At 41.3% G+C, this 24076-nt stretch overlaps 1 protein-coding gene across 3 annotated transcripts in view; it reads left to right on the forward strand.

Moving 5' to 3' along the window:
- Positions 1-24076, forward strand: part of fgf11a (fibroblast growth factor 11a) — a 99578-nt gene that overhangs the window by 41196 nt on the left and 34306 nt on the right. For all 3 annotated transcript variants that reach the window (XM_085349700.1, XM_085349701.1, XM_085349699.1), the window contains one exon: positions 14747-14857. In XM_085349700.1, the coding sequence (XP_085205826.1) occupies positions 14747-14857 (111 nt within the window). The remainder of the gene's footprint in view (positions 1-14746; positions 14858-24076) is intronic.

Raw genomic sequence — 24076 nt, forward strand, 5'->3', positions numbered from 1 at the left:
TGAACCACCAACTTAGGGTTAATATCCTTGGGCAAGGTATTAAGCACTTAAAAGCATAGAAGATGTTGTATGAAGTGCTTTGAGTGCTCCAGGAGACTAGAGTCCAATCAGTCCATTTACCGAAACAAAGAATTTGATTGGCTGGGGCACAATTTTGTTAACCAACCAACACAGGATGCTAAAGCACAATAGTATTAGCAAACTCTTAATATCACGTGTGACATGAAGAGATGCAAATGAAAAGTGAAAACAGGCCAAATAAAACCTTTTATTGCTGATGATTGATTAAAATGTGTGCTTTGCTTGGCATGAACCTTTCCTGTTTCTGAAGTTGGACGTGCAAACATAATTCATATCGAATCAGATAATTTAGGGATGACCCCACGCTTGCCCTCGTTTGGGTTTCTGATGTTTCTCTGCATTTGTTAGTGTGTTATTTCCATCAGGTTTGGTATTGATGTGACTGTAAGATAAATTTCGGTATGATGTGGGAATTAATTTTTCATTGCTGTGAACAGATGATGCAGATTAATCTCACAGTGTCTACAACAAAGATTTATACAAACAAGGAAAAGATTTTGTAATGCAGAAATGCACCAATATAACTGTCATCCTCTTCCAGGCGCTTTTCGGACTCGAAGAGCCCCAGCTTTACACTTTCATCGGTGGGAGTTATAAACTTCAGAAATTTGGCCAATTTGTGTCTTTAGGGCTGTTTCTCGCACATTTTCATGCGTGATATTTATTTCTTCCATTTGCGCGTTACTCTGAGTTATTGCATAATGTGGTTTAAGTGTCATCCAGAGAGCTCCTATAGACAGGAAATTGGCTCGGATTTACCTCTAATGGGTCCAAAGGGAATATTCCTATTTATCTCCGTGTAGGTCAGCACTTACCAGGAAAGAGCAGAAATATAGCGTGGTGTTAAAAGGCTGAGAGATGTAAGGTGTTGTTAAAGGGAGCGAGGAGGAAGAAAGCAATAAAGTGAGGAGGACAGAAACACGTTGAGAAGGTTTTCCAGAGAAGAAATAGAGAGATGCTGGCGACGAAGAGAGAAAAAGTGTGTGGGTGGAAAGTTTGGTTCCCGGCCATTGACTCTTTTCAGTGTTACAACACCAGGGCCACTGGTGATTGATCTCTCCACTCGCCTCCCACCCTGCTCTCTCCCTCTGTGATGGCCCTCTGCTCCTTTTTCTCTTGCTGATTCACTTCTCTCGCTTTCATCCCCTCCTTCTGCAGATGTTTTCACATAGTTTATCTCTATCCGTCGCCCTCTTTTTCTCCCTTGCTGTTTACCCTGATTCCTCATTCTTCACTGTCCTTCCTTCCTCCTCTGTTGTTCCACTTTGTATCATTAATTCTATTGTTCTCTCATTACTTGTCCCTCCTCTCCTCTTCTTCCTTTTCATGTTGCACTTCCTCGTGGTGCTCTTCCCTTCTTTTCTTTCTCCTCCTCATCGTTTTACCCCCATTGATTCTTCTTGTGCTTTCAAACTGCTCTGCCTTCTCATTTTCCTTCTCATTTTCCTTCCCAAGTCCATTGCACATGTTTGCAGTGTTTCTCCACAATAGTCCGCCCATCAGTCATTGTCACCCTCTTCTCTCGCTCCTTTCCCACTTTTCTCCTTCCTAACTGCTTAATTTTCTCCCCCTTGTTTCCTTCCTTGTCGATTGCCTCCTTTTCTTCCTCGCCCTTGTCTCTTTGTCCTTTCTCCTTCCCCCTCAGGTGATATTGGGTCCTGGCCTGGGTGGGCACAGTCTTCTTCCTGATCGTTACTCTAATTAACATCAGTAAAGAAGGGTCCTGGGATACTGAAAACCTCTGCACTGGCTGACTCACATTGCTCTCTATCTCTGTGTTGTCTTCGATCAGGCCTCTAGCGCAGGCATTTACAATAAAGACATAGTATTGGGAGACTGACTCATTTTAATCTTGCCGTTTTTATTTGATTTTATTCAAGAAATGCTGGTTTCCCTATAAATAGCAAAAGTCCTCAGTGTTGTGCAAGTTTCTGTAGCTCTAGTTTGGTTCATTAGTAGGTCTGGAGAAGAAAAAATGACGTTTTTCAGGAAATCCTCCAACACAACCAATCATCCAACATCTAAACTCAGCCATTCAGTAAAATCCTCAATTTTACAATATTTAAGCACAGCAACCATTTTCTTAAAAGAGACCAGTTATGCTCATCTGAGGCTATTATTTGTTATTCTTGGACTCTAGAGCAGCTTGGCCTGGTTAATAGTTCAAACAATCCGGATTTATCTTGGACTACAGTTTGCATAAGATGATCATTCCGACATCATCTTATGTTGGAAGCAGGCTATTTTAGCTCTCTTTCTCTTTGCAGGATTTTCCAAATCAATGTTGTGTGCTTGAAATGAACACATTAGAGATATCTGCTGTCGTAGAGCGCCAAGAGTAGAAAAAACCCTGTCTAACGTTGAGTGTTTGCAGCAGTCATATGTCTGAGCTTTTGGGTCACATAGGTTACGTGCCCATTATGAACACCAACCCAGAACAGAACAGGATATTAGGATGTGTTAAAAGCCCATACACTACTCCACCACCAGCATTATTTCTATCTACTTAGCATTAGGCACAATTCCGGCTGTTGAACTGGACAGCACGTTGCTCCTGGTGTCCATGCTGGGATACAAGCACCAAATTAGTTAAATGAAATATTGAAAACCAGAGTCAACAATGAAGGAACCAATCATAAAATACCTTAAATGACCTGCAACTGCCTACTGAAAACCCAAGCTGTTGGGGCTCATTTACACCTCGTGAATATGGGACAGAACAGAAATAGCAGTGGCACTAAAACTCGATTTTCACACTTTAGTTTTAGAACCTGTAAACAGGACCTTGAGATCAGGTAATAAAACCGGAACCACCGTTTTAGTAGTTGGAGTGCTTTAATGTCCACTGCCAAGTTTTCACTTACTAATTAGAAACAATTTAAGTGCAGAACTTTTGAGCTTCTTGACTTTTGATTCGTGGGGTTATTGCCTGCTTTGCACACATGCTAATTAGCATTACCTAGCGTTTACTATCTATAGCTATATTTATTCATTCACATTTGTCGGTGGCACATTTTCATAATTTTGCCTCTGCATTGCACTGCAGTGGATTTAAGATGAATCAGTGGGACATGCAGCTGTTTGTCTTTAATCCAAAAGGGATTAACAAACATGTTATATCTACAGCCAACATATTTTACTCATTTTCGGAGGCCATCTTCTGAGGATTTCTCAGTAGCAGATAATGGCCATTTAATCAACATTTTGAGTTTCAGATTCACCAAACATTGATCGCAGAATTGATCAGTCAGGATTTTCAACTCATTCACTGCCAGCCATTTTCAAATGGCTGGCAGTGAAACACAACAAGACTTGCACCACATTTTTGTCTCACTGCGCAATCCCTTACGTGCGCAAACCCTGCACCTCCTTGCAGGTCTACTTTTACTGCTGGTGGGCTTCAGTTCAACTTACGTTGACTGCCATTGACGTCAATGGCAGTCAACGTAAGTTTTTCAATTGACGTCTATAGACGTCAATGGCAGTGAATGAGTTAAGACACTGACAATTGACACATGAATTTTACTCAGTGGAAGAGGCTTCCTGGCAATATAATCAATGGTGATTTCAAATGTCTACGCATGTAAAGCAGTGTGATGTAGCGGTTTAGTTTGAATTCAGTTCCATTTTCTTTATAAAGCTCCAAATCATAAGAACAGTCGCCTCAAAGTGCTTTATATTGTAAAGTGAAGACTCTACAATAATACAGAGAACGCACCAGCAATCAGACGACCCGCTAATGGCTCCAAAGGGACCCAGCAAGTACTTGACGACAGTGGGAAGGAAAAACTCAGTGTTAACAGGAAGACAGCTCCGGCAGAATCAGGCTTAGGGACAGGAACTGCTGGGACTGGTTAGGGGTAAGGGGAGACAAAAGACACATTATGGAAAAGAACCAGAGATGAATAATAACAAATAAATGTAAAGTATCATATAAACACTTACTAAGACTTACTGGTAATGTTGTATGTTTCAGTGCTGGGTATTTGGTAGCTTTATTTCTCTTTTCACTTCCAACGGTTTTCCTCTCTGCACCCACCTGGGCCCCTAACTTCTCTTTAACTTTTATGTTTGCCTTTCTTGTACTCCCCACATCTTTGTGCATATTTTGCAAATGCACAGACAGTGCCCTCCCCCTTCCTCCTCCTTCATCTTTGCTCTTTTCTTGATTTATGCCCACCGTCTTTGTCCCACTCTTTCTCCTTTTCATCCCATTTTCTATCTTGTTCTTTATCCCCTTTCCTTATCTTCCTCTCCATATACTCTGCCTCACTCATTTTCTGAGACAGCTGCTTTTGTTTCTGTCTCGTCTCGTCTCTCTCGCTCTCTCTCTCTCTCTCTGACTTAATCATTAGGCCATTCATTTAAGCTTTAAATCATTAAGCTTTGGAGTGCAGACTGAAAAAGTTCACCCATTGCTTTTCTAATTAATCCACAATGTCTCGCTCTCTCTGCCCTATAAATGTGTGTATTGTGTCGCTCTCTGTTCAAGTAGTTCCTAGTTCCTGGTCACCGTTTTTCTTGTTGTGTGCATTGGATCAATTTGTGCTTGTCCAGGTGTGGTTGCTTTGTCAATGTAGTGAATCATTTTTGTAATTACTGTAGAACACAGCCAGCATTCATAGCCATTATATTCATATTGGAAAATCCTGGAGGGCACAATTTATTCGCTGTCCCAGTGTTCAGTGTAACATATTTTCTCAAAATGATTCTTGCATACTAATAATTTGTTCAGAAGTACAAAAGCAAATGACTTTTTCTAAGGGTAGAGAGAGGTTTTAGTTCATAGTAAATACTGCAACATCTAAAATATTCTGTCCAGTGTGTCAGTTGTGTTTTTATAATCTAATATGACCCCAGAAGCAGCAGTTATTTCTTATTAGGACATATAGGAAAACAACTTAATTAAACCATTTTACCATTTTACAGAATTGCATGCTATCATGTTTTGCTCATTATGTTTTGATTTGGCAAATAAGTAGATACAAGCCACCACAGGCCACCACTCATGCTCAGCCACAATACCAACGGCTCATCTGACGTTAATGCCAGCTCGCGTCAGCTGCTTGCTCAACCGACACCTACCGACACCTTCTATGCATCAGAATGTTAAATCTCATATAGGGTACACTGTTTAAGCTGCTGTAGATTGCATAAAGTTGGATCTGCAAGCTGCTTTGCAACCCACCGATACCAAGTGCATCTTTTCATGCTGTGACTGCCTGATGCCCGTTCTGTACTGTGCTGGAGTCTTGCTGATGCTCTCCCTGCATTACATTCTCCACAGATAGGGTTAACAGACTTCTTTTGGCTGTACTGGTCCTGAGCAATGTTGGTCAAGTTACTTGAAAATAGTAATTAGTTACTAATTACTGATTACTTCTCCAAGAAAGTAATCCCGATACTTTACTGATGACTTATTTTCAAAAGTAATGAGTCTCTTTATTGCTTAGTTACTTTTTAAAAACATGATACACAACCTGAATATGTAATAAAGCAACAGACCTTTCAGCTCAATTCTATTTATTCTGCATAATCCGTCATATAAAATTGAATCAAATGAAAAAAGTGTTAGCATGCAGAGTGCACAGCGGACGCTAATGTTTTTGTCACTTTTTACAGAATCAAACTCAAAGTAATGTCAGTACTTCCAAGCTTTCAACACTGCATGGTCGTACTCTCTCCTGCTCTCCATATTATCCATTGTTGACCTACATGTTGCTGCCTCGGACATCAGACGTTCGTACGTCATCGTCATGAGACACTCCCACAAACAAAATCATGGTTTAGTAATGCAGTGGGCTTACTTTAATTTTTTTGCAACAGTAATCCCTTACTTTACTTGTTACTTGAAAAAAGTAATCAGATTACAGTAACGCAGAACTTTTAACGCGTTACTGCCCATCTCTGGTTCTGAATAAAATGTGATTTATAGGACACAGTTTTGCAGATTGTCTGTGAGGAGAGTAGTGTGATCTTTCTGAAGCCAGCGTGAGGAGTAGGAAAACTAGCATATACACGAGGGTACGCATCGGTCTAAACTGGTCATCCACCTCTGCTCATGTCAGAAGAGAAAACACGTTCTTACACCGTTTATAAATAGTGTGAAGTATTCCCCATAGCTTTTAGTATATTCTTCTAAAGCAGCTTCTCATGCTGTGTTTGCTCGATTTGACTGTTGACTTGTTTTGTGTCCGAAATGTAATGAGAAGACTATCTCACACACGAAAAAGTAAAATTCATGGCTTAATTGTAGCTTCACTCTCACTCCAAAAAGTCCACGCATTACAGTTTCACACGCTAACTGTCTATCTTCATATCACAGCTTCCAAAAGACACACACTTAAGGTATAATAAGAGAACTGGCTCAATAATGAGCTAATAATGATGATAGCGGCCAGCTTTTCGAGCCAGCTGACATTCTGTTCTCCTCAGCTCTTTCTGCTGCTGTTTGTGTGGGGGCATTGATCTCTCCTCTGCAATACAGAGTCTGACACATCAGAATCAGATTTTCACACACACGTTAATTTAATCTTGCCTTCCTGAGCAGTTACTTTCCCTGCAGATTTACTGGGTACCCACTTCTTCTCCATTTCTCAGCTAGCCACTGTGCTTTCTTGGTTTTCTTTTCTTTTTTTTCTACTTCCTTTTAAATGGTGTTATTTTTGTAATTTTAATTACAACCAACAGCATGTCTTAAGTGCAGGCCTGGTAAACTTTAAGCAGGATCGCAATTCATCGGTTTTGTCAGTATTGATTTTCCTAAAAGCTGAAGTTGGACCGCAGTGGGAGAGAGAGAGAAAGAGAGAGAGATTGAAGGGGAAAGAGGGAGAAACAGTTTGCTTTGAAGGCATCCCGCCCCTTTCTCGCTCTCCATCCTATGAGGGATAAGGCGTCTGGCGGTTTGGAGATGATTGATGCTCCTTGTAAATATGGCCATTACCATATAGGCTCTCCCCACCTCTATCCCCATTATTCACTGTCAGCTGGGGCCACCGTGAACCCCCTAATTTTATGCAATTTAGCAGCACTCTTAATGTGAATATGAAAACACAGGAACTCGTGTGGCACTTTCTCATCTGAATGTTTTTCAGCTTTCTGGAGGAGCATTAAAAAAAAGAAATAAAAAGGCTTTTATTGTGATTTGAAAAATCATACTCCACTTGTTCCTATTTCAATACAGGATGTGTTATTGCTTTTGCGGCTGCTGCCGAGCGTTTACCAATGGCTGCAATAAATGCTGGGAGATGAAATACTAGCAGTTGTAAAATCCATATGTCCATGGATTAATAGCATCAGGCTTTCATGCTAGTGGTGAGGAAGACAATATTAGAGTCAGTGGGGAGTTACAAGTTATTATCTGAGGAGAAGCCGAGGAGTGTTTCGGGGACCAGTGTGCAGAAGCATGACGTGTTAAGTAGCGGTGACCAAGGACTGAATTACAGTACCCACAGAGCTGTACATGATGGAAGAGAGATAGGAGGAAGTGATCCTTGCACACTGGATGGGATAAACAGAGAAACTGATTTATGGCATGAAAGAACCGAACAAACCAAGTTTGCTGATGAAGATGTGAGATGCAGGGCCCTGGCTGCAAGAGGAGTTTGGTTCACTTGTCTTGGCGAGAAATTACAGGCGTGAAATGGAACTAGATAAGATATTATGTATGTGTCTCTTACTCCTTTACAAAGGTGCACTTAAAACAAAGGATGTGTGAGACATTGTTTTCTCCTAATGCATGATTACGGAGGCAGGAAGTCTGTCCACAAACAACTCGTCAAATTTCTAACTTCATTTTTGTGTCTTGGCCTCACTGCCCTATTTACAATAACCCTGGAAAAGCCCCTGGTACTCTTGCCACTGCATGACACAATGGCAAGAGCAAGCGTGGACGGTAAAGACGACACTCTTTCACATGAACAGCATGCAGCTGTAAATTACTGCTGCACTGCTGCTCAGCCTCGAGGAGTAATTACCTGTTTTTTGTTTCCACCTGTCACGCGGCACAAAGAACAATCTGTCAGCCAGCTCACTGAGTTACAGTAGGTGTTTCAGAGGCAATGCGACTTTACAGTTGCACTTGGAGGCTATGGATAGAAACAGCCCCGACTTTTAATGCAGTTCATTTCCCCCACTAAACTTTTAATCACATCTTAATAAAAAGATGCAACTAAATTAAAAATATAAAGCTTTAAATGACTGGTAGTAAGTGGAAAAGATTCACACACTTCCTGTCAGGATTTCTGTACGGAGCCCCGCAGGGGACATGGGAGAAAAAAAATAATTAAGATGGACTTTTGCGAGATCTTGCAAAACAAACTCGGGATCTCGCAAAAGTTTTGCGAGATCTCGCAAAAGTTTTAGCCGCATTCTTCGGAGGCCGCCAGCTCGAAGCTCGGGAGGTCGAGGCACGATGTGCCGGGAAAGCGGTGTTCCTCCCGGCTGTAGTAGGTCTCGACCTCCCGTTAGCTTCGAGCTAGTGGGTGTCAGATTTCCGAAAACGTCGGACCACTTTTGCAAATATGTGATGTCTTGTAAACCGAGCAGGTATCTGACGTTTACACAACTACATTCACTCCTCAAAATATCTTAAAAGTGTATTTTGTGACCCAGAAAGAGTAATATTACAACTAATCTCGCAAAAGTCTGTCTTAATTTTTTTTCTCCCATGTCCCCTGCAGGGCTCCGTATTTCTGGTATTAGTGTTCAACTAGAACTGCTATTTTTCTGTTGCTCGTACATACCACCGCTTGTCCAGGTTTAGCTTGACAGGTGAAAAAATGACTCTAGGTTATTTGTACAAGCAACTAATTATGAACCTTTAAGTTTTATTCACTTAACAATAAAACTTAAAAGTTCATAATTTGTGCAAGACAGTAAAAAGATACAAAGGCATGTTATTAACGAAAGACAGGGATAATTTAATATTTTTTTCTATTCAGTTCATCTAATAGAATGAAGGTTTTATATTCCGCAGGGTAAATGAATCCACTGTTGCATTCATAACATAACATGACATAATGCAATGCAACAACACATATTAACAAACTTCATCCTTAAATTAAAGCCTTGTGCAACATTAAGACGTAGGTTCATCATAGATGGTTTTTGAGTGTGTCTTTTTGAATGTGATGTATAAAGCTGCGGATTTTCTCCCAGGGAAGGTTTTTCTTTTAATTGTTCCAAGAGTTAATGAACTACAATGACCATATTTCATAAGTGATGTTGCACATCTGTGCTCCCTGGAGTTTGACTGTGCCGCTGCTGACAGAGACGGAACAGAGAACGCGTAAGACGACGACTCAACAAACAGATGGAAGTATAATCATCAGCTCTCGCCGCAGTGCCATCAGCTTCAAGAGCTTTGGCAGTCTTTAATGTGCCTAAAGGAAAAGAAAAGAGTTACAGTGGAAGGATAAATGAAACATCAGTATCTTTAATGTTTCCCAGTGAACTTACTACCTGTGGGGAACACATGAAAACACATTATGGTCCAATCATAGATATCTTTCTCGCTCTTTCTTCTTCGCCATGTCTGCCTTGCTACATCTAACTCCTCTTCCTGCCCGCTCCTCTTCCTCTGAGTGACAGTCTGTCATTCAGCACTCTCTGCTGCCGATAAAGTGCTGTCCCCCCTTTTCCTCACTGCTTCACTATTTAAAAACAGCAAAAGTAAGGATTTCCCTGCAGGCTAGGCATGCAGTTTTTGGGGATGAGATGAGTGAAGATAGAGAAAAGCAAAGATGCAGGAAAAAAAGGAGCGCTCAAAGAAGAGAGAAGAAAAAGAGGGGAAAGTTAGAAAGAAATCTTTGAATTGACCAATGTAGATTGCTGTGAGGACACTTAAGATGGGAAAGACAGTCAAGGAGAGAGAACTATTTCTACTGTGTGTGTCTGGTGTGTGTTTGATGACTGAAAGACAGACACGATCCTTGGCAGACCATCTCTGCTTCTTCAGCAAAGTCCATTCTGTTGGAGCTGTCAAAACACACACACACACACACACACACACACACACACACACACACACACACACAAACTTTAAGAATAGCAGTGTGTAATGGCCGTGAAAATAACACTAGCTATTGCCCAGTTGTCATCTGACTCGAGGCATCGGGCAGCTGGAGGGTTCAGGGTGACTTTGATGGTTGAAATTCTTAATAAGTGAAATTAATCCCGCTCTTTATTAAGGTCACTCCATAATTGGCGTTGAATGTCTGTGGGATTACGAGAACAAATCCTCGTCTGTATAAACACACGCACAGCCACATGCTCTTGCGTTGCAGGATATGATTCGCAAACTCTGTTATCTGTCGACTAATGCTGCGATTTTCTCGGGGATACATTCTGATGGGACAGAGTGACTGCTGTCCGCACAAGCACGAATTTGTTTTAGCTGTAAGAGGCTTTTCCACACTGCCAACAATAGAAATCCAAGGGAAACTCAGCAGAGTTGTAATTAAAACAAAAACAAAAACAAGTAGATGTCAGTAGGAGCTTTAAAAATGTCTCCTTCAGTTAAACCCAAGCTTGATTCAGTCTTTGCCCTCAACTCACCAGGAGTCCTGGACAAGTGGTACCACTTACCGTATGCAGGATTTGCCAAAGTGTTTGCTTGCAGTCCTACAAAACCCAAGTAGTAGCTTAACGGGGATGTTCTTAGGTTGAATGCTGATTGGTTAAAAAACTGGCCTGAACGGGAAAGGAACTGACATTGGAGTTCAACACAAAGAGGCAAAAGGGTGAAAAGACAACAATGGCTGCTGTGGATGATTTTTATTGATTTGAACACACTTCGCTCTTTATAGGTTATAACTTTTCTCTGTAACTGGAGGAAGGACAAACAATGGCTCACGCAAGAAGAGCCCACACCACTTGTTTTCATATTTCTGTGACCTGCGTGAAACATCTGCAATCAGCTGTGTATAGGCTCTGTGAAGATGTCCTGGGGGACAAAAAAATTCAAAAAGATAGTCTGCATTACAAAGGAAATGAATAAAGGGACTAGAAGATGCTATAAAGTGTGCGTTTTTAGAGCTTTGCAGATGACTAAAAGCATTTTCACACCTGACTGGTTTGTTTGGACAGGTGAGATAGCTACCAATTGGAACCTGGTGAGAAACAACTGGACTGAGACTATATTTCCAAATGTCATTTTGTTTACTGTGGTGCAGTCTAAAAGCAGAAAGAAAACCACGATGTTATGTGATAGCAGATGTGTGATTTTAGCATGAGTGGAAAGCACAGGAAGAGCAGCGTGATCCGCTGTGAGTCATGAGGGTCCTGATGAGGCATCGAGGATGAAGGATTACATCAAGAAAGCTGCATTACTTAATAACTTTGTTTATAAAACATCAGTGGGAATATGATTCATATCTTTATATCTTTCCTTTGGTCTGGGTTAAATGAAGCACACTGCACCAATGAGGACATGAAAGTTGTGATGCAAGCTTGTTTTTTTGTCCTAGCTTGATGGGAGCTCTGCTGAGAGACAGGAAATGAGGGAGAAAGCTGAGGACTGACATGAAAATGTTCTCATAAACAGACAAAAAGAAACTTTTTTAATAAGAAAACTAAACTCTTTATAATCATAGCTCCAGGATTATTCATTTTTCTCTTTTGACGTCAGAGGATTATTTCAGAGAACTGAAGTTACGTCTTTATTAGCTGACTTGTCTGTCTCATTCACTGTGCTCATTTCCGTTTCTGTTTTCTTCTTGTGGGCCTTTGTGCAGGCCCTCAGTTCACTCATTGTCTGAACCAACTTCATATGATCTTCTCTGCTGGCTGAACTGTAGGTTGTGGGGCTGCGGTGGAAATGACCACGTTAGAGACAACCACCCCTTCTCGCTGATGTCACACAGATCCAAAAGTAGAAAAAACTTTCTGAAGCATGAGCTTTTGAATCATTGAGAGTACTTGTACATAGACTGACCTCATTATTTGAAGCTATCTTTAATATGAGCATGCAGAGCTATAGCAGTATATTTATGACAGAAACTAGGTCCCCTTTAATAACTTTACAGCCACTTGCTGATTAATCAGCTGCTTGGCTATCAGCTGAGTGTAGTCTTTAAATACCCTCAGGCATGCAGTGCAACCATTATAAGTGCGTGATACATTCCTCCTTCGACTCTTAACTCGATCCAAGACAAAGTGTTTCAAAAACTAAATGTGTGATTGCATAAACGGTTTCTTCAGTATCAGGGTGAATCTTTGAACTGCAAACAAATGCAGCTTCAGTGACTTCAATTTTATTTTAAAGAGAAAATGCAAACCCTAATTTCTAAATATTATAAAAAACGTGTCTGTATTTAGTTTGACTTTGTTGGTAATGTTCGCCTTTTTCTGCAGCATCACTCTGGATCTGTTTCTAAGTGTGTGTGTGTGTGTTTGTGTGTATTTAAACTCTCGGTTTAACTAACATCCTGCCTGAGGTATGACTCAAGGCAATTTCTCCTCATTTTAGCTCAAGCGATGCTCTACGTGTGTGTAAATACAATATCTCTGCTCTGCACATGCATCAGCAGTCTCCTTGTGTCCAAGCAGCACTTCCTATGTTTTGAAACACAGCATCATCACCAAATATCCACACGGAGGCAGAGTCACGCAAAAGGTCAGCGTCAGCCTCCCACCTCGTGCCCGTTTGTCACCGGGCTCTGCCCTTCCCTGTAGCAGATGTGTTAAGCAGCACATGGCCTGGTGTGTGGGCTGAAGCTTAATTTGGGATTAACACTCAGGATATTACAGATTACCTCACTCTGCGTTTGACCTTCTGTGTTTAGTCAGCCAGCGTTGGATGGATGAGCTCTTATCTTTTAGTAGTTACAGCGACTCAATCTCGCCGCTGAGGCCGGAGCCTCTAATGAAAAGCTCCCAAACATGTTGTGTCACGCTGTCAGCATGAAAGCAAGGATTACACATCACAAGTCTTTTGACTAATTCACAGATATAGTGGGGGTTGAACATTTAAGAAGTAATCAGCTTCAATTCATAGATTTCCGGAAAGATGTTCGAGTCACAAAGCAAACAAATAATTTCAGTCGCACACGGCATCGGTTTTGATCGCAGATGTACTACAAGTGTCAAAATGCTCCAAGCGTTAGAGGATGTATCTAAGTCAGTTGTGTCAATATGACGCTTTCCTGTTTTTTTTAGGAATCCATTAGTGTTGGACCAAAAAGATTGTGCCTCTTTTCTTTATTCAGCTCTTACTTCAAAACGCTTTAGTGCTCTGTAACTGCAAACAGTAGTTATGACAGGCTGAAATATCTACTGAAATATAAAAAAACGACTTTTTTTGATTAGCGAGGTTTGTTTGTGTTACATCATTGTTTCCCATGTGCTTAAACACACACACACACACACACACACACACACACACACACACACACACACACACACACACACACACACACACATACCCCTGCTGTCAACTGAGGACCAACTGCCAGCTGCCCCCATACTTCTCTGTCCTCATCTATATTTGATGCACCTCATTAAAAGTTGATTGTGGAAACACTTCAGCATTCCCGACATTCCTTTTGATCCACTATTTAGTCTCCCTCAGCACTTCAGACCGAAAAAGTCCCCTCAGTCATGCATGAGTCAGTTAAAGGCAGGAAACAGAGCGCGTGAGGAGAGCTGAAGACATGCCAACTTATCTGTAGTGCGACAGCTGGTCCAATACAGCTCATAGTTGAGAGCAGGCTAAACAAATGTAGGGAGATTGTTCCTTGCCGACTGTCAGTCATGTTGCAAAAACCAGTGAATTTAAATTTCCAAAGCAATAAACGTTCAGAGGACGGAGAGGGAAAAACAGATATGGAATTTTTGGATGGATCTAGTAACTTGTGTTAGTATTTAGCCGTCTAATCCTACCCTGCACTTTGGGAGATCAGCACCAACCACTGCTAGCAAACAGTGCTTTCCAATATCAAACTAAAACAAATACCTTTGAGAGTTAAAGTAAATTTAATGGTAAGGTAAGTAAAGTGCACACATATCCACCGATTAATCAACAGACCAACAGCATACCAGGTGACATTTAACTTAATATGTGGGTCTGTGGGGATTAACTTGCTAGGAAGCAGTTTTGAGTGGCCACCCAAGGAGCTACAGCTTCTAGTCTACAACAAGATTAGTGTTTCGGGCTGATATACCACTAAGGCTTTACCTCAGTGAAATTTACTACACGTCTAAAACAAATCTTTTGACAAAAATACTAATAAAAAAATTAATAATCCTGCTCTCATAGATATGTTTTCCTTTAGTATTCCTCAAACAGCTGACCTTGAAGTTCTAACACTTTTCTACGCGTGTTAGAAGTGGTCACCTTTTGAAGTGACGTGCTGCTGCGAGGCCTCTCGTGCACGAATGCAAACACGCACACGGAATAAAGCATCTTAAACAGCTTGCCTCCCTCGCTTGAGCCTCTCTGTGAAAGATGCATGTTTTAACCCAACGCCGAGGTCCCATCAATCGTGTTGAAGGCCACAGTCACACACGCATATACGAGTACACACACTTCACTGTTTGACTGTTTCGCTGGGTAAATATTAAGACCTGCCTCTTAGGTAGCCGTGTGCATTAATATATGTCACCTGATGAGAGTGTATGTGTGTTCTCAGACGTTAGCGTGTTTAACATTGTGTTTGCTCTGCAGAGCCTCAGCTGAAGGGCATTGTCACGCGGCTCTACTGCAGACACGGCTTCTACCTCCAGATGCTGCCGGATGGCACCATGGAAGGCACAAAGGACGAAAGCAGCTCCTTCTGTAAGTAAAGGAGGACAGACTCTTAGATATTGTTGCTGTACAAGGGTTCTATTTCATGCCTGAGTCAGTACATGCACCTCTAGGAGTTTCCCCTGCTTCCATGTCAAAGTGTGTTTAAATGGGATCTTCCTGGTAAGACAGATTAACATCCTGAGAGCACGCAGAGGCACGACAACCCTGCCATGCTTTCTGGTTTGATTTGCACCAGGATTGATCAGGCTGAAAATGCATGCACACTTGGCGAGGTGGACTAGGGGAACAGCTGCCAAATGGGATTCATTCTCATTGCATAATATATCACAGAAGATCTCTGGCACTGATTAAGCTCTTCAAAGACATGCTTTTAATTGTTTTGCTTACAATCATTCTGACCTTCAGGTTGTAAGCCTTATGTGCCTATGAATAACTCATCTGTGAGTATACACACTGCACTGTAAGTGTGCATGTTGTGCTCTCAGTTTCAGGCACAACACCCTGAATTATTTAGGCATATGTCAGAGTGCAAGTTTCCAACAGAGTTCAATGAAACATTAAAGGGTCTTTAACCTGCTGGGTCCATGTGCTGTTGGAAGAATCCGTAGCAGCTAATATTCTGGTGTATTTATCACTAGTAAGTAGATGTCATGTGATGTCTCCTAAATGTTCTATCCAGGCAGTTCAATCACCACACAGACTTGATGTTACAGTGGTCACAGCTGTTCATTGGAACAACGTGTCAATGCTGCCGCCATATCGCTCAAGGGGAGACAGGCTGTCTAATGCATGCACGTCTGCAGAGGCTGATGTCTTTACACAATTAAAAATCCTCATTAATCACTGATTTTTCAAGTAGCTTTCAAGACAATTTTTTTGTTGTAAAAATGTTTTTTTAGCAACAACTCTTAAACCATTGGAAGTCATGTTTATTTCCTATTAAATGGTGACACTTGTGAGGAAAATACATTTGTTAGTTGAGCAGCAGAGTTGTTGGTTGAAAGATGTGGGTTGCACCTATTAAAAACTTCCCAAATCTTCTCTGCCAATGCCAAACAGCTTAATCTGCTACTCCCTCTTCTTTGGCGTCGTTCAGTTGATTGGATGGTTGAAGTATGAAGAAACAAGACATTTTGAAAATTTTGCAATAATTTTACAATATATTCCTTTAAAAAATTGGGGGCCCTCTGTAGCATGTGGAAGAACTTCTGGTGATTTTCGTTGGTAAGTTAGCCATTGTTTGTTTCTGTCTATCTGCTGGTCTGACTTTTCTCAGCTTCAATCATGGTTTTTAAGAGAAACTTAACACCCTTTAAGGCACAAATACTGTAACTGAATTATCCTGTTAAATTAACACGCTCGATCTATGGAAAGGATATTTCCTACCTAACTCTAATGTTATAGTTTTATTGTTAGCAATAGCTGCTAACCGCTACCCAATGATAACTTAATAGATGGCTAATGTGGCTACTGGATAACTGCTAACAGTCTTTGCTGGCTGGGTTAATGATTATGATAACTGTTTAATGCTTCAGTGTTGTTGAAATGGGAGATTCTCTGACCTCTCGAAATTCCTCATGAAACAGCGTTCAGTGTTGTGAACACTGACTATTGTTCATGTGTTCAGCTGCTAGCGATTCAATTTCTAACTATAGTATTTCAAAACTACTTAATGGTATCAAATAACCACTCTGAAGATTTTATTGAAGACCTACAGTTCTTAACAGTCACACAAAAACCTGCTGTCCTTCTTTGGTTGCTGAGTTTGTGATTGTGCACACACACCTAACCCTGCGAGGGGCATCGCCTAGAACATTAATGACTCAAAACATCCTATCCCATGATTCCCTAGAGTCTCTGGATGGACTCCAACCTTTCCAAAGAGATCAATATTATATTACAGGAAATCCCTGATGTGGCAACACGGCAGCTTTTTTCTGTCAAAACACCAGTTTGGGTGGGAAATATGAGCTTAGCACAATTTTGGATTTACACTCTACACAGGGAGGGGAGAAAATCACACGTTGACACTCAGCTGTGGTTCCCCTGTACAAGATTATATTTCAGCATTCTATTAAGACGTCAGAATCCTTGTGGCTGCATGATTGTTACTGGGTTGGAATAACCTGGATCTAACCTTGAGGTGTTCGTTGTGAGGTTTTCCCCTGGCATTTGTCCTGGAGACTAGCTTATGTAACTTGGCAGGATGATATTTGCTGATGGGAAACATAGCAGCGCATAAAGTGTTTATTTAGTGAAATAAACAATGAGTGAAATATTTCAAGACAACTCTCCAGAAGACTGATTCTCCAGATTCTCACATAACAATCCCCGGGACTGTTATCCCTGAAAGCTGGTTTGGCACCGAGGTTATGAAACCTCTAGCCCAAGGAGGTTGGTTAAACACCTCCATAAAGTGATTAGATCTGCACTCACCTCTCCCTCTTATGTAACTGCACACCTACGCTGAGGCAAATGTCGGCTGAACATTCTGTCTGAAGTGATCACATAATACCGCTGGGCACATCTGAAGGCGAACAGGGCTCATGCCCAGACAGATGTAAAGACGAGCATTGTGTAACAGCACCCCTAGCGTGCAGTGGCAATAAACTTCAGTCGGCGGAGGTCAGACCGCAACTTGTTTGCAGGGGTTAATTTTTATAACAACACTAATTCCATCAATGCCAGTATCTGGTGCATGGCTTCCCTGAGCTGTTACATTTTCAAAGGCGGCATGTGATAAACTCTGCAAAACCCAAACTGTGCACTTACAGATTATTTATTAATTCAAGCAAACAGTCTTCTAGAGATTGACATCAGTGAAATAGAGTATCAATCAGAGACACAATCATCCACCTGGCTGCACAGAACATTGAATGAGCAGAAATTGCTGTGTGAGCATCAACTCTTATAAACTGTATGAGTGTGTGTGCATGAGAATGTGTGGAAATTCAGACCATAAAATGCAATGTGACCGACAAACAGACACCTTTTGCTTTAACTCAGTTTCACTCTTGCATATAGAATTCACCTGGTTTTTTTTTTTGCTTTCTTTTTTTTTGGTGATACATTGGGCTGATCTGACCATCCAATGCAGAATCACGATACAGCCAGAGAGAATACTCTTGAAGTCGCGTTGATAGAATCTCCTCAAACCTCCTCAGCAGCCGCAGAAGGAAGAGTTATTGTCTCACTGCTTTTGTGACCAGCTCAGATCCTCACTGACGTTGAGCCCCGGAAACTTATTCTCTCCTCCTGTGGAGAGAGTAACCCAGCAGTGTAACCTGCTTGGTTACACACTGAGCCCAAAAGCCATTCGATTCTACCAACTCTGTTCAGTCTGTCCGTTGTTACTTTCTCTCTTGGTGCTGCTAAAAATGAATTAGCTGTGACACTGGGACTTTCTGTGTGCTTGGCCTTCTCAGATCCTGTTCTCACTCCCGAGGTATCAAATGCTATAGATGGTAGAAGCTGTCAGAATCACAGAGATACACAGAAGGCATCCTTTAGTGTCAGTTCCATGAACCACTGGCTGTGGCAAGAGTAAGATAAATCTCAGCGTCCCAACTTGACACATACATTTTAAAAACAGCTGATATTTTTTTTTGTTTAGGAAAATTCCCAGTAGCTAACTGAAAACTAGGAAAGCATATGAGGAACTAACTTTCAGAATAAAACATGAAGTAAACACAAAGGACAATCCCCCCGTAGCAGGAGGAGGAAGAGGACAGAAACAGGTATTATTCCCAGTCTTTTTACTTTACATCTATCAACAGATACCCCTTATCCCAAACTCTACACAGGTTACAGGTGATCTATCTTAAGAAGTAAATGTATTTGGACTTTGGAAATAGACTAATCACTGCCTAACATTTAAAGAAAAAAAAATCCTTATTGATCATGGGGACAAAAGCAAACCTTAACCCAGGTTTAGGGGCAAGATTAGGGTGAATTGTTGGAAGTTAAAGTATTTGTAATTTTTTTCTTATATCTGAAACAGATCAACCCTTATATGTAACAATAGCCACCTTCTACCACTCATCAGCCTCATTTTCAGCAGTGATTATGCACCCCACTGAAGTGTATAACACAAAAGTGTGTAACACCAAAAAAGGCCAAATCAGCATCAAATGGGATAAATAATTAAGGGAGGAACAGGGAAGTTCATATCTGAGGCGCTGGCCCATGCAGCCAGCTGTGATACTCATCGGCTGATCTCCAGGATGAAACTTTCGCCTGTGACCTGCTGCAGTGAACGACCTCCAAGGGGCAGGAGGGAGCCCGGTCCATTGGCTCCCTCTTGTCACCTCTCTACCTGGGGTACCAGGCTTTACAGCAGCTACCTTAACCTCCTGTTTCTCCTGGACCCAAATGTGTCAGGAAGGCAGGACACTGAAAGGAAAGCCAAATGGAGGGAAAGAAAAAGCTGGGAAGAGGTACAGAAGCCCTGAGGGGATGTAATAGAACAAAAAGTGACAAGAGTGGCTTTTGTATGGCCTTGGAATACTTTTATCACTTTTTTAAAGCAAGCGGCTTCAGGGATTTCTTAACTAGGTGACAGAGGAAGCTGTCACCAAAGCACACTATATTTTTGCAAGTGAGAGATTGGTGGAAACAAAGAGGATCACAGAGGAGTGGAGAATGGGAAGACGGGCCAGAGCAAACTGAGCCAGTGAGACAAGATGGGCTGGCAGAGAAAGAGAGTAAGTGAGATGGAAGGAGGGGGGGGAGACGTGAGGATGACGGTGAAAAAGGCAGAGGGACAGGAGGGAGTGATGGGGAGCACGAGGAGCAGCTGGCATACAGCTGATGGCTCCTCAATCACTGTGTCTCCCCCCTTTTGTGGGAGGTCAGAGGAGCTGCCCCCCTCTGCTCCTCCTCTCCTCTCTCCTTGCCTGTTCTTGGCTCTTCCAGGCTGTTATATAATAAAGCTGGGAGAGGAAAGAGGGGAGGGAAGAGGAGCAACTTTAAGATTTACTTATCTTTTCAGTGGAAATGAAGTTGCTGTACTGTGTGTTGCTCTGACATGTTTTAGCCACTTTAATAGAAATCAATTACACTTCATAGTTGGTTGAACATTTGTTTAAGTGCAACGCAGATTCTTGGGTTTTTAAACTTTCCATTCATTTGAAAAGTTCATGGAGACTCTGAATTTAGTTGAGATGACCATTAAAAAAAGTTTAATTATTTCTGTAATGATTAGAATTTTCTTCTAAGTTGTAAAGATATGGGAAATAATTCTACGTCTAGTAGGGCTGCCACAATTAGTTGAGTAGTCACGATTATGCCGACGATTTTGTCGACGACTTAATTAATAACCCTGTTACCGTCGTTTGAAGCTCTGTAAGATCCTGAAAGACACAGGAATAAGTACTAAGATTTAAGAGTGTAATAATGGACTGAAACAGAAGATGGCAGCAATGCATCTACAAGGATGCCAGCTGCCATTAAACGCCAAAGAAGAAGAAGCATTCCCCGGTATCATAGCTATCCCAGAATTCATAGCGCGAATCAGCCAGTTCCAGTTTCAAACAATTGCGGCAGCTACTTATTTTTAATTTGACTCTTTCTGGGTCTCTTAAGTTATTTTCAGGTGAGAATGTAGCTGTGTAAACTTCAAATATCTGCTTGATTTATCAAAACATCACATATTTGTAAAAGTGCTCTGGCATTTTTGGAGAAGTTTGTTAAGATAGCTGACCGGGAGGTCAATGTTCACCAGAGCCAGCGAGAACAGGCCCCCTGCAGTCTTTCGCTACTCAGTTTAAACATGATATATAATTCACTTAGATAACTTAAAAATGTTATTGTTTGGCTTTTTCCAGTGTTTTATTTGTTCCTGACCAACTGAAAGTACCACCAAAGGAGCAAAGAATGCTGGTAACCGACATGTGTCTGTGCTGGAAATGTCAGATGATTACCAATTTGTCCAAAGATGCTAAGGACTAAATCCAAATCAAGGGGTGATGACCAAATTGCTTTCTACGTAAACAGTGTTTAAGTTATGGATAAAATTGTAACTTGAATAATGTGCCTCTTCAGGAATTTGAGTGGTTTGACTGTACTGCTGCCAAACAACTGTGGCTACATTTAAGTTACATTGTGTTTTTATAAATGGCCTCGGGCCATTTCGAAAGTGTTTCAAAAGGTCACATGTACCTGATGTCAGTACTGGTAAAAAAAATCTGAGACAGGTGACAGAGCAAAGGAAGATTTAAAATACCTTAAAAGAAAGAAGGGAGAGAATAAATTCTGTGGATAGGTCATGAGGGATTGATCTTGATTTCCTTCGGGGGACGAAGAAAGCAAAAATCCCAGAAGGAGACAGATTGATGGACACAGAGAAAATGGAAGAAAAATGGACACAAGAGAAAGATAGATGAAAGCTATTGACTCTCAGCGTGTACATCGGGAAGCCATGAGGAGGAACTTGATTCCCAGGCTTTTATCCACTGTAATTACCATCTCCCACAGTTGGAAGGAAATTTTACTTATCTCGCTTTGCACTCTGGAACAAGTCTGTTCTTTTTTTCTTTAACTTTCCCCCAGTGCTCGATAACGCTCCTGCGCAGAGGGCAGGGAGGCAAAAAGCTTGAAAGGCAGATGAGGGAAGCTCAGCTCTGTGTGAGAGCTGAAGCATCCAAGGATTTCCTCCTTGGAATATGTGAATATTGAAAGCCAAAGCTCCATCTGACAGATGAGGAGAAAGGTGGAAAGAGTAGCAGAGCGGGCTCACAAGGATGAGAAGAAGAGCATGAAGAATACCAAACAAGAAGAAGTGAGGATACGAGGCAGAGAGAAGAAGAGAGAGCGATGAAGAGCCAGACAGATGAGGCTGCAGGGTAAAATAGGACAAAGATGAATGGGAGAGCATTGGTTTCACAGGATGGGGAGAATGACAAGAGGCAACAGGGGAACTGAAAGGGAACAAATAAGGAAGAAAAATGGAGAGATGTGTAAAAAAAAACAATAAGATAAGAAAAAGGGACGTTAATTCATGACAAAGAGGGCTGAAAAGACAAAAAAAACACCAGGGAAAGAGAGGAGAGAGATGGATGGAAGTGAAAGGAAGACAGATAAAGGCACAGAGAAATCAGTTATGGAGAGGAAGGTCTAGAGGGAAGAGGTGGAAGTTAAATAACAGGACTGTGAAAGTAGTTGTCTTGTCATCAGAGCCATCGACCACTGGGGAAATCAGGCGTGAAGCTCAGCTGCAACTCATTTAATCTGCTCTTGAGCCATTAAAGCTCATTTCTTTCCAACACAAATGACAACGTGCGAAGAGGCTATTTCATTTGTTGCCAATGCAAATCCACTTTTCTGTAGCTTTATTAGTTCAAGTGTCACATTAATGATCCCAGTGCAGTGGGCTGTTGGGAAAAGACTCCATTTCATATTCTTGCGACTATGTTGGGATTTTGATTATTTAAGTACAATGTTATTAAACAATGTTGTAAATTAAATAAGATCATGACTATCATCCAGTAGCTTTCAGTGCAGCTTAACTTTTGATCATTCCAGATAATAAGGAATTATTCACGAATACGTTAGAGTTCACAGCTTGACGTTAACGCTGAGCAAAAATACACGTTATTTAAAGTCATGTTAACATATCCAGTTGTAATGTGGTAGGTTACCACTGCTAGATATCGTTACCTTTAAAACTTGTTACGTTAAAGGATTACGGTCAATAATAAAATTAAAATGAAATTTCTGGTTCAAATCCACGTCAGTAGGTACGGAGGAATTCAGCGTCTAGAGCCACCGCCACTGTAAAGCACAGTGGAGGCTGTATCATGGTTTCAGGCTGCATCTCAGCCAGTGGTGTTGGAGATCTTGTTAAAACTGACAGAATTATAAACAGAAAAGCACTGAAATTCTTGGTCAGCAATGCTTTACCATCTGACGAGCTTCTAATTGTCAGCGGCCTGGACCTCAACTTTATCAGAGGACTGGGGATGATCTTAAGAGAGAAAAAAAAGAGACTTTAGGGATGATTCATCCCTAAAATAAGAGCCTTTGGGAACTGACTCGATTGTGTAACCAACCAAGAACTCCAGACTTGTCATGTAACCATTGGCTTCATCTTTCAGCTGAGGAGGTTACTACTTGGATTAAACCATCATGGGTCCTTTTTATGTCGAGTTTGCATGTTCCCCCTGTGCTCAGTGTGGGTTCTTAGCTGTCAATGTAAACACAAGTGGTTATGTAGCTCTGTGCTGTACCTCTCGGTTTTAACAAGATAGAACCTGGATTAATATTCCAGGCTATATTCCGGTTCTCACTTGTTGTGAGTGGGGAGAACCTTCAGCTCCTCTGTGACTCCTCCTCACGACCACACTGGTACTGGGAATTCCACCGTGCTTGTCCTTTTGCTTGTCCTTTAATAAACACACTCTCCACCGGCCTTACAAGGCCCGTTTGAACGGCTGCTGGCTTATCATACATGAAGCGAGCAGTATTCATACAACCCGTAACATTACTTTGAGTTAGGGAGTTAAAAATATGAGGTCCATGCGTCCATGTGCAAGAACGTTTCTCTCACACTCCACAGTTAGCAGTGGCGCACACCTGCGACATCACCAAACACTAAACTAGTTTTCCCAAGGAGACACCACACAATTCCGACTATTACAATAGGTAGCATAGCAAATGGACAAAAGCTATAGGCAGGCAGCAGTGTGTCTCTGTGATCCTCTTGCTCTACAGTGGTAACACTGTAAAGAAAAGAAGCTACAATAATCTAAAATCAGAGTAAAACTGAGTATTTTGTTTAGAAAATATTGTATAGCCAAGATAATTGGGTTAATTTAGTTACTTATCTGCGCTTATCTCTTATAGCACTGGTAAATTGAATGATTCTACTTAAAACCTCCTTCAGTTTAAAATGCCTGCCCTCTGGAAAATCTAGCACCATATGCAAAAGCTATTCATGTGAAAACTTCTAACTGCTGAACTTTAGATGTCACCTACATCACCGAAAAGTTGCATCTGAGCGTATGTATACCACATTACACCAATCCAAATCATATACTGAGCCGTGACTGGCTTCTCAACCAGTGGTGATGTCACAAAATCAATATCTATAGACACAGAGAAGGTCAAACATCTATGTGTGGCACATTTTTAAGGAGCAGGGAACTTTAAATAACTGCAAATAGTAAAGACAGATGTGAGGTGAAAAGGGGAATGTTAGAAAGCAACAGATGGGTGAAAATATTGAGAATTACTTACTGCTGAAGACAA

Source organism: Diplotaxodon limnothrissa, linkage group LG3, assembly GCF_057381915.1.
Source record: "Diplotaxodon limnothrissa isolate DT_005_m linkage group LG3, D_limnothrissa_male_GT1.1, whole genome shotgun sequence".
In the NCBI taxonomy this organism is placed as follows: Eukaryota; Metazoa; Chordata; class Actinopteri; order Cichliformes; family Cichlidae; genus Diplotaxodon; species Diplotaxodon limnothrissa.